The sequence below is a fragment of the Grosmannia clavigera genome, assembly GCF_000143105.1.
Source record: "Grosmannia clavigera kw1407 unplaced genomic scaffold GCSC_82, whole genome shotgun sequence".
Taxonomy (NCBI): domain Eukaryota; kingdom Fungi; phylum Ascomycota; class Sordariomycetes; order Ophiostomatales; family Ophiostomataceae; genus Leptographium; species Leptographium clavigerum.
In genome coordinates, this window is record NW_014040576.1 from 407,629 (window position 1) to 420,247 (window position 12,619).

Consider the following 12,619-nt stretch of genomic DNA (forward strand, 5'->3'; position numbering starts at 1 on the left):
GCTGCTGCTTTTCCCCCCCCCCCCCCCCCCGCTTTGCTATGGCCGACGTGGAGATGGAGATAGACGACGGGGCCGCCGTGGTGACGCGCGAAGCCGTTCAGACGCAGCACGAGGATGGCGACGCGTCTGGCGATGTCGACGTCGATGGTGACGTGGACGCGGCCGGCACTGCCTCGGCTGGCCCACGCACCGCCGACATGCAGACCCACGCCAAGGCGACAGCGGTGCGGTCGATTGAGGGATGGATCGTCATCGTGACCAACGTGCACGAAGAGGCTGATGAGGAGGCTCTGCACGACAAGTTCTCCGATTTTGGCGAGATTAAGAACATGCACCTAAACCTGGACCGTCGGAGTGGTTACGTCAAGGTATTTGCTTTTGCTTCTTTTCGTCTCCCCCTTCTTTTGTCTCTTTTTCTTTCCTCTTTTTTCTTTCTTTTGCTCTCTTTCTTTTTCTCTCTCCCCCCACCCTTCCTCCACTCCCTAACATCCTAGGGCTACTGCTTGATCGAGTACCCGACCCTCAACGAGGCCCGTGCCGCCATAGATGGCGCCCACCAGACCAAGCTGCTCGACCAGACCGTCCAGGTCGATTTTGCCTTTGTGCGCCCGCCTCCCACCAAAGGCCGCGACCGTGCCGATCGGCCAGACCGTGGATCTGATCGGCGAGACCGTGACGACCACCGACGAGGACCGCCCGGTGGACGGCGCCGCAGTCGCAGCAAGAGCCCGGTAGCCGAGGCCGGCGGCGAATGAGCCCGTCGTGGCCCGGAAAAACAGAGGAAAGAGGAAGACGATGAAAGAGCAGAGAAAAAGAGAAGCTCCCGTCTGGAGCTGGCCGTTGGTGCTGTCGTCCCAGGGAAAGACAGGCGGCAGCATCGTCGGCATCGGATTCCGGCTGAGACCGAGGTGAGTTCTTCGGTGCCTTCTTCGGTGCCTTTCTCTTCGTCCGTTCCATCCACTGACCTGTCCAGACAGATTGAATGCAATGGAGCCGACAGGACGCCTCCTTGTGAGAAGCCTGTTGGCACGAGTGTAGCGTTACCGAATCATTCAAGCAAAAACCAAAGTGAATACAGGCTGTCTGCAACGTAACATATGCAGTGCGTCAGGTCATCATTGGCCGTTAGGCGAGTTCTATCAATAACAGGAAGGCAGCGCCTGTCAAGTCGTAATCTAAGAGCTTTCGAAAGTCGCCAGAAGTAATCCGGGCTGCTGCTTGTAGCCATATCTGAGCCGCTTTGGCAAGGTCATAACGTCGTCAATTCCATCCTGGAGCCGTCTTCTCGGTCCTCGTCTCCTTCAGTTGGCCGGAGCTGCTTCCATCTCCCTTGTCAAGCTGGATCCGCCTCCTGCATCCATGTTCGGCCTCTTTCGCCCCAGACTCAGCAGCCGCTTGAGCCCTGTCGGCTCTTCGTGTGCCACTGCTGCCGCTGTCGCCTCTTCGCTCTCATAATTATACCACAGCCGCGGCACCAGCAGCCGATACGGCACCGTGATCCCTGTCGGCTCCTTCGGGTTCACCTCCACGTTCAGCCGAATCTCCAGTCCGCCTTCCAGGTTGACCTCGAACTGCTGCGCCTGCTTCGACTGTCGTGCCGTCAGCCCTGTCGGTGTCCGATAGAACTGACGTGTCGCCGCCGCTGTCTCGCCTCCGATTGTTGCCTGGCTGCGCTGCTGCAGCTGCAGTGCTTGTCCTACCGGCCGTCGCTTCACCGAAAAGTGCGTCTCGTCGCCCGTGTCATACTCGTCGTGCACGAACCCTCCGAGAGCAGACGCCGAACCCGCGCCACCGCGCATCTGCGGCCCTCGACCGCCACGCTGCCCCGCTGCCGACTCGCCGCTGCTGGCTGAACTCCCATCGTCCTGTTCACGGCCATGCCCACTCCCACTGTCCGCACCCCAGCTCCCGTTGATGCCGCCGTCGTCCACCCGACGGTTGCCGCGATTGCTGAGCCGACGGAATAGGTTTCCCGGCCGGAAATCTCGGGATAGCGAAAACGACCGCTTCACGCTCGTGCCTGCTCTGTCCTGTCGCACGTTGTCGGCTGACGACCGGCCGCGGCTGCTCATCGTCCGCAGCAGTCCACCCGACACGGGCGGCCGCGACTCGCCCTCGCTGGCTGCTGCACGGTTGCGCAACGAGTTGCGCCGTAACACATTGCTCCCGTTCCGTCGGAGGATGCTGCGGCTGCGGCCGCCCAGCTCGTTCGTCGACTGCATCGGAGACCCTGCCGGCGTCGATCCCGGCACGTACGGCTGTATCGAACACCAGTTTCGATGGGGCAGCAGCCTCTTGTTGTTTCGTGCCTTGCCGTCCACGCCGTGATCAAAGAGCGGAATCATGTCTTCGTCTGTGTCGTGGTCAAAGTGGTGCACCTTGTTTCTCTTGTTCAGCACGTCCGCCAACAGGTCCGGCGGCGGCGTGTTCACAATGGCCGACGAGATCACGTTCGGCATGTATCGGAAGTCCTTGTGTTTCGCCACGCCCAACTTTGGGTTCGAGTAGAACTGTCCGATCGCGGCCAGATGCACGTCGCCGCTGAAACGCATGTTAGCACCGCTGTCAGTTTACTCCAAGTCTGCTTTGCCGCAGGAGCACCACACATACCTGATCATCGTGATGCGCACCGACTTGTCTGCTGCCAGATCTTGCAAGTCCTCGATGAGCACCTTTCGCTCCTCCTTGTGTTCCTTGGCCGTCCAGTGGTCGTCCAGGTCGTCGAGCACTTCCACGCCGCCATCAAACTTGTTCAGAAAGCCCCCCAGCAGGCCTGTCTTCCCCAGCGCCTTGATCGGGTCCATCAGCCGTGACGTCAGGATGTTCTCCAGCCACACCAGTCGCGGATAGGCAATAGGCACGCCGAGCAGCACGATGAGGTGTTCTGTCGTGCCCTTTTCAATCTCCGCATAGCACCGGTCCATGATGCGCTTCCACGTCTCCTCGCGCACAACCTCGTCCCGCATCCGCTCCGTCCGGCAGTCCACCGCCAAGAGGGCCACCTTGGCTCCCAGGTACATGAAAAGACTTCGGCTGACTTCCTCAATGTACGGACCAGGATTCGGCCCCAGAATCCAGCTGGGTTCCGACTCCTCCGTCTCGTCAATCACGCTCTGGTGCTGGAACAGCATGTAGTACTTGAACGCCACACTGCCCAGCCCAGAGAACACAGGCGAGTTCATAAAGTGGTGCGGATACGACCCGAACCCATCGATGATGTCGTGGTCGTCATACATGTTTACCATCGGAATCTGCGAGTTCGCTAGGGCAAACAGCCCCTGCGAGAACCACATGGCATACCGGTTCAGGTAATAATCCTCGAGCTCGTCCTGCATGTCGGCCGAGAAGGGTGCGTTATACTTGACCAGCGGGTTCTTAATCGTGAGCCACTCTTGGAACAGGGCGGTCTCCTGCATCACGATGTCGTTGTAGATCTGGTCACCGCCGCCAATCATAACATGAAATGGTTGTGTCTGGTGGTTGTTGAGCACGTCCCGCCACAGCGGGTCTGGTCCGCTGAACTGGTGCGAGTTGACGCCGAGACTGAAGCCGTTGCACGAATGGAACATAATGTGCATCGCCTGGCCTCTGGCTGGCACCCAGAATCCGGTCGACGGGCTGCGGTTGATGCGATAAGCGATCCGCTGCTGCGCTTCCCGCAGCTCCACCTCGATGTTGAATCGCCAGAACGTCACCCCGCGCTCGGCGTGCAATCGGAAGCCACGCACGTCCTTGAACCTGCCCGCCCTCTCGCCGTCCATCTCCGTCCGCTTCAGCCGGGCTGCAAAAGAACCAGGCGGGTCTACGGCGCCGCCAGTCGGACCAACGCCCGCTCCGGGACTTCTTGTCTTCTCGTAAAGCCCGCCATCGGTCTCGTCTCGGGAAAGGTCCCGAGCTTCGGCAATGTGCTCGACAGGTCGCACATAGAGCGTCTCTCCGTTGCGGCCAAGCTTCGGATGCCCAACCAGCGGGTCGACATACTCGGGAGGCAGCGCGCCCTGTACCTCACTTGGCGGAGGCGGAAGCAGGTCGAGTGGCTGCACAAACAGTCGCAGTGTCGGGGCGATGTCGTACGACGAGTCGGTATCTCGGGTCACGATCATGACGCTTCCACGCCAAAATTGTCGATCCGAGGCACCGTTGCCGCCGCCGTTCCGCTGCGCTCTGCCCGGAGACCTCTCTTTCCGCATGCCACAGTATCTTAATAGTGGGCCACAGACCAAGTGCAAGGGCGGCTTGAAGCGCGAAGGGCCATTAGCCTCGTCGTACTCGCCATCAAATGCCTCGCCTTTCCGCGGCCGTGAGGTGATGCTCCCCCGCCGCGTTCCGCCGGGCTCCCACCAAGTCTTGTCGTCAACACTCGAACTCTCCTCGGTCGTCAAATCGAGAAGTGGTCCGTCCAAGGTGCCAACTCTGAACTTCTTCCACTCTTCCAGATACGTAGGGCGGCTGTATGTGCCTTGGCCTGGCTGCATCTCGCCACGGGAATGATACAGCATGTTGGATATACGATGGTGGTGCTGGCCCTGCTCGACATCGTCGTGGAATCTTGCCGTCTTCTTGACCGGAGCGGGAGCCGTGGCTGCTGCTGCCGCCACTCCAGCAACGCCCGCCACACCGGCGGCCGCCATCGAGGCCCGTCCGATTTCCCTTGTGCCGTCGTAGCCCATGGCGGACCGGTGGTAATCTACATCGGACATGCCGCTTACAGACGGCCGTCTTTGGTATGCAGCCGATGGTGCCAGCCCACGTGTCTTTTCTTCGCGTGGCCACTGCGGTTCCGGTTGCTGTACCGGCCTGATGTCGGTGTAGAAGTCGGAGTTGCCAAGAGACGGTCCGCCAGCATGAGCGGCATTCATTTCCTGCATGGCCTGGTACCTGCGCTCCGCTGCCATTCTCTTGTTGGCCCACGGGTCGCCCGACGGAGGTTCCTTTGCCAGCTGGACATGCTGACTGCTCGTTCGCCTTGGCAGCATGCTCTCTGGCAGAGAGAGAGTGTCGCTCTGTGCAGCACGCTCACGAAAGCTGAGGTTGCGCTGAGGTATTCCGGAAGCCGTGCCGCTCGGAAGCGCCGTGTTTCGCGCGTCCTGCTGCCTGCTCCTCGCGACATGTCCCTCTGACAGCGGAGAGGATGTGGTTGATTCTGGCCGATACTGCGACGCAAGTCCCCTCTGGCTGGGAATGGGCGAGTAGCTCTCTTCGATCGGGCTCGCGTCCGGCTGAAGGAGCGGCCGTGGCTCGCCGTCACTGGCAGAGGCGAAATGCTCGTGCGACCGGGCCTGCAGCTGCTCCCGGGGCTGTGGCTGCGGAAGTGGTCGGGGCCCCTCCAGCTGAGCGCGAGCGGCTGCCTGGCCCTCCCGCTCGCGATAAACCTGCTCGGCAGCGGCGACCCTGGCGCGTTTTTCTTCTTTGGTGATGCTGTCGAGCGTCAGCTCAAGCTTCTGTAGCGGGGAGCGGACCTCTTCCAACTTTTTCCGGCGCTCGGAATGTCCGCTGCGGGTGGACATGCGACGCGAAGGACCACCGCGCGCGCCAGACGAGGGGGGCGCATCGCCAGCTGCGGGCCTGCTCGTCGCCGTGGTGTAGTACTGCTCGGGACTGGCAAGGTCCATCGGGTCGGTGGCGAGAGTCAGCTCCGGCCTCCTGGGGCTCGGTGGAGTGGCCGGTGGCAATGGCGGATAGCCGTAGCTGTGCGCGTCTTCGTAGGGAGAGCGGTAGCTCAGAGGGGGGCCCCTAGGCACGTCTGGAGCTGTGGGTAGAGTGTCGGAATCGTCAGCGTACGCGGCCGGGTCGTTTTCAGCGGCTGTGTCAGTGTTTCTGCCTCGACTGCTTTGTCGTCTGCTTTGCTGCTGCAGATAGCGGTTTGCACCGTAAGGAAAGGACGGTGGTCGAGGTGCGAGGCCTTGGGATGGAAAGCTGGTGCTGGTGGGCGATCCATAGGGGCTCATGGTCGACTCGGTGGGCGCCTCGGTATTTGTAGTCTGCACAGAGGCCCGGTTGGACTTGGGTTGCGGCTGGGCCGAGACGTCAAGCAATTGGCGCCGGTCGGGCTCTGCTGGGCTGGCATCAGCAGACGGGCGGCGGCTGCCAGACGGCTTGGTTACTGGAAGCTCGCCCCAGTACGGCGCACTCGTGGAGGCCATGTTCCGTGGGGGACAGGCGAGACGCCGGCAGGGTTGGGCTGCGAGAGAATGACAGGGTTCTCGGGTCCTGATCAGTGATTTCAATCAATATCGCGGCTGCAACATCAAGGCACGAAGCAAAGCGGCTGATGTCAGGAGTTGTCGCAGATTCGGCGAGTCTGCCATAACAGCCAGATATCCGACATGCAAGGGCGAGGTGTGTAAGATGCGTGCGAGAAGCAAAAGGACTGTTCGAATGCTGGCTGAGACGGACAAGCTGGAAAATTCGGGAGGCTGACGATGCCAGGGGATGCTTTCTTTTTATCTGCCTTTTTCTTCCTTATTTTTACCCGGTGGTGCTTTCCGGTTTGTTCTTGCCGTGCTGACCCCTGGTCGCATACGCGGAAGCTACGTCCTGCTAGAGTGGGCCCGGGGAGGAGGAGGCTGGCAGGTAAGTAAGTACTACGGAGAAAGGGCCTCTTTCCCTTTTGGACACAGCGTCAACATGAATCAGTCCAGGTCGTATTGTGAATTCTTTCAGAAACGCTTCTCGTTCCTCGACAGCCGGGATCAGCCGTTGGGGGTGCTGTCTCGGCATATTCACAGTAGCTCGCTAGGACGGTAGTGCGGTCTAGTCTCGACCTTGATGGCCGCCCCTTTGTAACGTTGTGCGTGCTGTGTCAGGCTACTCCAGCCACAGGCTCACGGACCTTGTGTCTGTTCGCTGTTGCCGCGCCCCCTTGTCGCGTTAGTCCTGGGGTTCACCGTTCTTTGCATGAAGGGGTCCGATTGGCAAGAAAGGAGGGCTAGAACGCGTCGCTGTTCGTATTCAGCCTGTCGCACGGCGTGTCGAGAGACGAAGAGCGCACGCGCTGAGATTCTCATAAGCATCGGCTGTGGCGACCGTGCTCCGTATTAGGCAGGCAGTCGTCATCTCAGGCACGTGCCAGCGCAGGCCTACGTTATCTGAGACGCTAGCCAGTGCAGGCAGGCCTGGCCGTTAGTACCTACACAAGGCCACCTAGCCTGAACGACAGCAGGCCAATTCGACCAAATCGAAAGACAACTCCCCGTTGAAGTCGCATTGCGATCCGAGGAGGCGACCTCTCTCTCACGCTCCTCCTTGTCTCTCCTAATTTCAATCCACCCTCCCGTCGCAATTGCTTATTTCGGCGCCGATGCCACCTTGTCTGTCCTGCACTGCCCCCCAAACCGCTTCGTCTTTCTCCCTTGCTCGCCAGCTCGAGTAAGGGGCATTTCACAGGCTGCCGAACAAAGAAACCGCGTCCTCCTCCGGATCTGTCCCTATTGTTGCCGCATCTTGCTAGCGGGCTGCGACTTGCATCGCCTGGCGGGAGCATCAGCATCGAAACAGCAGAAGGCGAATTCCCTCCGCAGCCAGCGACGATGAAGCCCTTGTCCGCCTTTCTTGGTCTTGCAGGCCTAGCTGTTGCCGTGGCAGCGTCTTCCGTCCGTCGTGACTACGAGCAGAACGACTACTACGTTCTGCACCTCGACGGTGAGACCGTGCCCGACCAGGTGGCGCTGCAGCTCGGACTCGTGCACGAAGGCCAGCTAGGCGAGCTGGCCGGCCACCACGTCTTCTCGGGCCACAAGAGCGGCGACGATGTCGTCCGGCGCGAGTTGCAGCAGAGACGACGGCGGCGACGATCCATCAGCTCGCTCCTGAGCGGGCGCAGCCCCCTGGACGGCGTGCTGTTCGCGCAGAAGCAGCAGCTGCACCGACGGCTGGAAAAACGAGTGATCCCGCCGATGCCACCATCCATCCAATCCAGACAGGGCGAGCGGCAGGCCGCACAGCCCGAGGCGGCAGCCGTGCAGAGACAAGCGCTGGTCGCCAGCACCCTGGATATCCAGGACCCCATCTTCAAGGAGCAGTGGCATCTGTTCAACACGCAGCAGGTCGGCCACGACGTCAACGTCACGGACGTGTGGCTGCAGGGCATCACGGGCCACAACACGACCGTGTCGATTGTCGACGACGGCCTGGATATGTACAGCGATGACCTCAAGGACAACTACTATGCCAAGGGCTCGTACGACTTCAACGAGCAGACAGCCGAGCCGCGGCCCCGGCTCTCGGACGACCGGCACGGCACGCGCTGCGCCGGTGAGGTGTCGGCGGTGCGCAACAACGTGTGTGGTGTCGGAGTTGCATACGACTCGCGCATTTCAGGCATCCGCATCCTCTCCAAGGCCATCTCGGACGCCGATGAGGCGGCCGCGCTCAACTACGACTACCAGAACAACGACATCTACTCGTGCTCGTGGGGCCCGCCCGACGATGGCCGCAGCATGGACGCGCCCGGTGTTCTGATTCGCCGCGCCATGCTGAACGCCGTGCAGAACGGCCGCGGCGGCCTGGGCTCCATCTACGTCTTTGCCAGCGGCAACGGCGCTGCGTCCGACGACAACTGCAACTTTGACGGCTACACCAACAGCATCTACAGCATCACAGTCGGTGCCGTCGACCGCAAGGGTGACCACCCGTTCTACTCGGAGAAGTGCTCGGCCAGCCTGGTGGTGACGTACTCGAGCGGTGGTGGTGATGCGATTGTGAGTGAAGGAGCTGAGGAGCTCTACTATGTATTATTCAAGATCACGTGGTTGCTGACTCATCACATAGCACACGACAGACGTTGGACAAAACGCCTGCTACAACGGCCATGGCGGCACATCGGCTGCCGCTCCATTGGCAGCAGGCATCTTTGCGCTGGCGCTGCAAATCCGACCGGACCTGACGTGGCGCGATATGCAGTACCTCGTCCTGATGACGGCGGTGCCGATCAACCTCGACTCGGGCGACTGGCAGGACACGTTTATCGGGCGCAAGTACAGCCACACGTTTGCGTACGGCAAGGTGGACTCGTACGCGCTCGTGGAGGCGGCCAAGACGTGGACCAACGTCAAGCCGCAGGCCTGGTTCTACTCGCCGTGGATTCACGTGCACGAGGCGATTCCGCAGGGCGACGTCGGCCTGACGGTCAGCCTCGAGATCACAGAGGCGATGCTGCAGGCGGCCAACTTTGCGCGAGTGGAGCACGTGACGGTGACGATGAACATTGACCATACGCGACGCGGCGATCTCAGCGTCGACCTGATCAGCCCCAACAACGTGGTCAGCCACCTGTCGGTGACGCGCAAGCCGGACAACACTCCGCAGGGCTACGTGGACTGGACCTTTATGAGCGTGGTGCACTGGGGCGAGACGGGCGTGGGCACGTGGACGGTCGTGGTCAAGGATACGATTGTGAACAACAAGAATGGCACCTTTACCGACTTCCATCTGAAGCTGTGGGGCGAGAGCATTGACGGGTCCAAGGCGCAGCTGCTGCCGATGCCGACGGAAGAGGACGACAACGACCACGACATCACGGCGACGACAACGCTGGCTGCCTCGACCACGACGCTGCAGGCGACGAGCAGCAGCAGCACGTTTGCGGCGCCGACAGAGGCGGTGCCGACTGACCAGCCGGGCCGGCCGGTGAAGCCGACGGCAGAAACGTCCGGCAGCAGCAGCGCGACGACGACGACGACAGCCGGATCGCCAGCAGAGGCGACAGGCGACAAGACTGAACACGAGTCGGAAGAGGAATCGTCGTCGCCGACGCCCACCGGCAACACGACGTCGTGGATGCCGGCCTTTATGGCCAACATGTCGACCAAGAAGCAGATATGGATCTACGGGGCCATGGGCCTGATCGTGGCCTTTTGTCTGGGCCTTGGTGTGTATCTCTTTCTGGCCCGCCGGCAACGGCTGCGCAACAGCCCGCGCGACAACTACGAGTTTGAGCTGCTCGACGAGGAGGAGGCCGAGGCGCTCAACGGCAGCAGCGGTGGCGGCGGGGATGACGACCGTGCCGGTGGCCGCCTGCACGTCGAAAAGACCGCTGCCGGCATCGTGGGCGGTCTTGTTGGTAGCCGCAAGAGCCGCCGGAAGGCGACGCGAGGCGGCGAGCTCTATGATGCCTTTGCTGACGGGTCGGACGAGGAAGACGACGACGGCGACGACGGCGACGACCGCCTCAGCCACCGCGATGAGGCTCGCTATGACGAGACCGGCTATGCCAGCCGGCCGCAAGTGGGCTATCGCGACGGCTCGGACGAGAAGCTGCAGCAGCCGCGAGAAGATCGACAGACGGATGCTGCGCGTCACGTGATCGGGGAGGACTCGGATGAGTCGCAGGAGGAGTCTGAAGACTCAGACGATGAGACCGCAGCCGGTCACAGTCACGACCGGTCCCAGCTGCTGTGAGCAGGCTAGGGCTGGTTGAGGACGAAGCGTGGGGCACTTCTGTCGGTGCATCATATATATTGTGTTTTGGGTAATGGCCCGGAGTTTTGTTCTTGTCCTTTCAGAGGGGCCGAAAAGCTAGACAGAAATACATATACAGAGTGTTTATTGGATGTCTTCAGCTGATTAATGTTCCTTGTTCTTCTTCATACATGTGATCTCTCGCTCTTCCCTTCCCTTACTTCCTGTTCTTCATACAATTCTTCTCCATCTTTGCATCGTTTGCCTCTTACTCTCTTCTTTCTCACTCCCATCTTTTCTCCTCCATCTCTTCTCCTCCATCTCTCCCACTTCCTCACACCGCCAATACACCCTCTTTCTCCATCTCTCGCAGATACTCCCCCCACACCCGATGCACCGCGTCATAGTATGCAATATGCGCGTCCGCCAAGCCGCCCAGCTGCCGCTTAAACTCGACCCGCTTGATCCGCTCAAAGTCGGCCACCTCCTTAACGACCTCCTCGTCAAAGAGCTCGCTCGTCTTGCGCGCCCGCTCCACCTCGGCCGTCAGCTCCTCCACCCGCATCTCCAGCTTGCGCTGCCGTTCTCGCCGGCTCTGCTCGTGGTCCACCCCTCGGACATCCTCCAGCTTGCTGCGCAGAAACCCGCTGGCCCCCGCCAGTGCTCCACCGCCCGTGCTGGCCACGTACGACGATGCTGCTGCCCCGACGCTGCTGACGGCCCCGAGCCCGCCCGAGACGCCTCCGCTGGCCGTCTCGCCGCCTCCGTCGCCCGCATCACCGCCAGCCACAGACACTGCACCGCCGCCTGTGCTGTTGCCCCCCAGGCCACCCACACCACCACCACCACCTCCACCGCCACTCCCTCCGTAGTAGTAACCCGACGTCATCGCCAGGTGGTCCCGGTCGGCCGTGCTCTTGTTCAGGTACTCGGTCAGCTGCTCGTAATCCAGCTGCTTCTGCTCGCGCGCCTTCAGCAGGTTCTTGAGCGAGCCGCTGTAGGCCACCATGTCGCGCAGGCTGCTGAGGTAGTCCTGGTCCGTGATCTCGCGCAGGCCACGCAGCCCCGTCGCCGTGTCCTCGACCGATGCTGCAAAGGCCCGCACCGCACCCTCGACGCCCGGCTCCGGCGTGATCAGCTTCTGGAACTGTTCCGCCAGGTCCTTGAGATCGGCCTCGATGTCCGCATCACGCCGCACCACCCGTGCCATCACCTTCTCCACCTGGCCCAGGTCCTCGTCCAGCCGGTCGCTCTTTTCGCGCACGTCCACAAACCGCCGGTCCAGCCGGTGCACTTTTGTGAACACGTTGATGAAGCTGTCCGCGAACGCGTCAAACATGCTGCTGCCGCCTCCTCCTCCTCCTCCTCCTCCACCACCACCACCTCCTCCTGCACCACCACTCGCGCCCACACCTCCGCTGCCGTAGATGCCGCCACCCCCTCCACCACTGCCGCCGCCCAGCCCGATGCTCCCGCCGTAGCCGTCGCCAGAGCCGCGCACCGTATGGCTGCGCATCGTCGCATTCCACTCGCCCGACTCCAGGAAGCTGTGCAGCAGCACCGACCGTCGCAGCACTGGGTGCAACGACAGCCGCGTCAAAAATCGCTGCAGCGAGTATGCCCGGCGGCGCGTAAAGTCGGGCCCAAAGCGGTCGCCCGTCACCCGCACCATCCGCTGCTTCTCCGGGATCGGCGGCACTGCACACGCTGGGTAGTCCTTGCAGAGCGAGTTGTACAGGAAGAGGAAGTCGGTAAACCGTCGCCGCACCGATACCGTCGGCTTCTGAAACGAGCTAAAGGTAGACTGCAGGAATGTCCCGTTCGTCGGCATGGAGATCACAAACAGAACCAGAAAGTAGATTCACCTACATTGGTCGTCACCAGGTACGACGTGAACGGGTTGCTGCCGCCCTCATTCTCCGTCAGCGGCGACGACACCGTGCACTGCAGGGCCTCGGGTCCCAGCGTGTCTGCGTCCAGGGCGACATAGCCGCGCGATCGCTGCGACGGCGACGACGGCAACGTCTGTCGGTAGTCGGAGCCCATCCTGTCTCCGTCGCTGTCGCTCCTGTTCTTTCTGTCGCTTTCAAGGCTTGTCGCACGTTGGTCGCTGCTCCAGGAGACGTTGGAGAATATGTCCTGGTCAGTCACAGCCATAGTGGCAGTGGGCCTAATTGAGACAATACTTCGGGGAGGGAAATCACTGACGAACAACGAAGAC

At 61.4% G+C, this 12,619-nt stretch overlaps 4 protein-coding genes across 4 annotated transcripts; 2 read left to right on the top strand and 2 right to left on the bottom strand.

Annotated features, from left to right (window-relative positions):
- Positions 1 to 38: 38 nt before the first annotated feature.
- Positions 39 to 755, top strand: CMQ_7877 (RNA-binding protein; the record flags this gene model as incomplete). The annotated part of the gene is made up of 2 exons (XM_014313517.1): positions 39 to 368; positions 495 to 755. 2 exons carry the CDS (start codon positions 39 to 41, stop codon positions 753 to 755), a joined length of 591 nt encoding a protein of 196 aa, XP_014168992.1.
- A 546-nt stretch (positions 756 to 1,301) lies between these two features.
- On the bottom strand, positions 1,302 to 6,143 carry CMQ_7774 (uncharacterized protein; the record flags this gene model as incomplete). Its single annotated transcript, XM_014313414.1, has 2 exons — positions 1,302 to 2,541; positions 2,611 to 6,143. 2 exons carry the CDS (start codon positions 6,141 to 6,143, stop codon positions 1,302 to 1,304), a joined length of 4,773 nt encoding a protein of 1,590 aa, XP_014168889.1.
- A 1,386-nt stretch (positions 6,144 to 7,529) lies between these two features.
- CMQ_7765 (pheromone processing endoprotease kex2) lies at positions 7,530 to 10,398 on the top strand (the record flags this gene model as incomplete). Its single annotated transcript, XM_014313405.1, has 2 exons — positions 7,530 to 8,699; positions 8,770 to 10,398. 2 exons carry the CDS (start codon positions 7,530 to 7,532, stop codon positions 10,396 to 10,398), a joined length of 2,799 nt encoding a protein of 932 aa, XP_014168880.1.
- Positions 10,399 to 10,732: 334 nt separating this feature from the next.
- CMQ_7967 (vacuolar targeting protein) lies at positions 10,733 to 12,555 on the bottom strand (the record flags this gene model as incomplete). The annotated part of the gene is made up of 2 exons (XM_014313607.1): positions 10,733 to 12,202; positions 12,268 to 12,555. 2 exons carry the CDS (start codon positions 12,553 to 12,555, stop codon positions 10,733 to 10,735), a joined length of 1,758 nt encoding a protein of 585 aa, XP_014169082.1.
- Between the last annotated feature and the right edge of the window lie 64 nt (positions 12,556 to 12,619).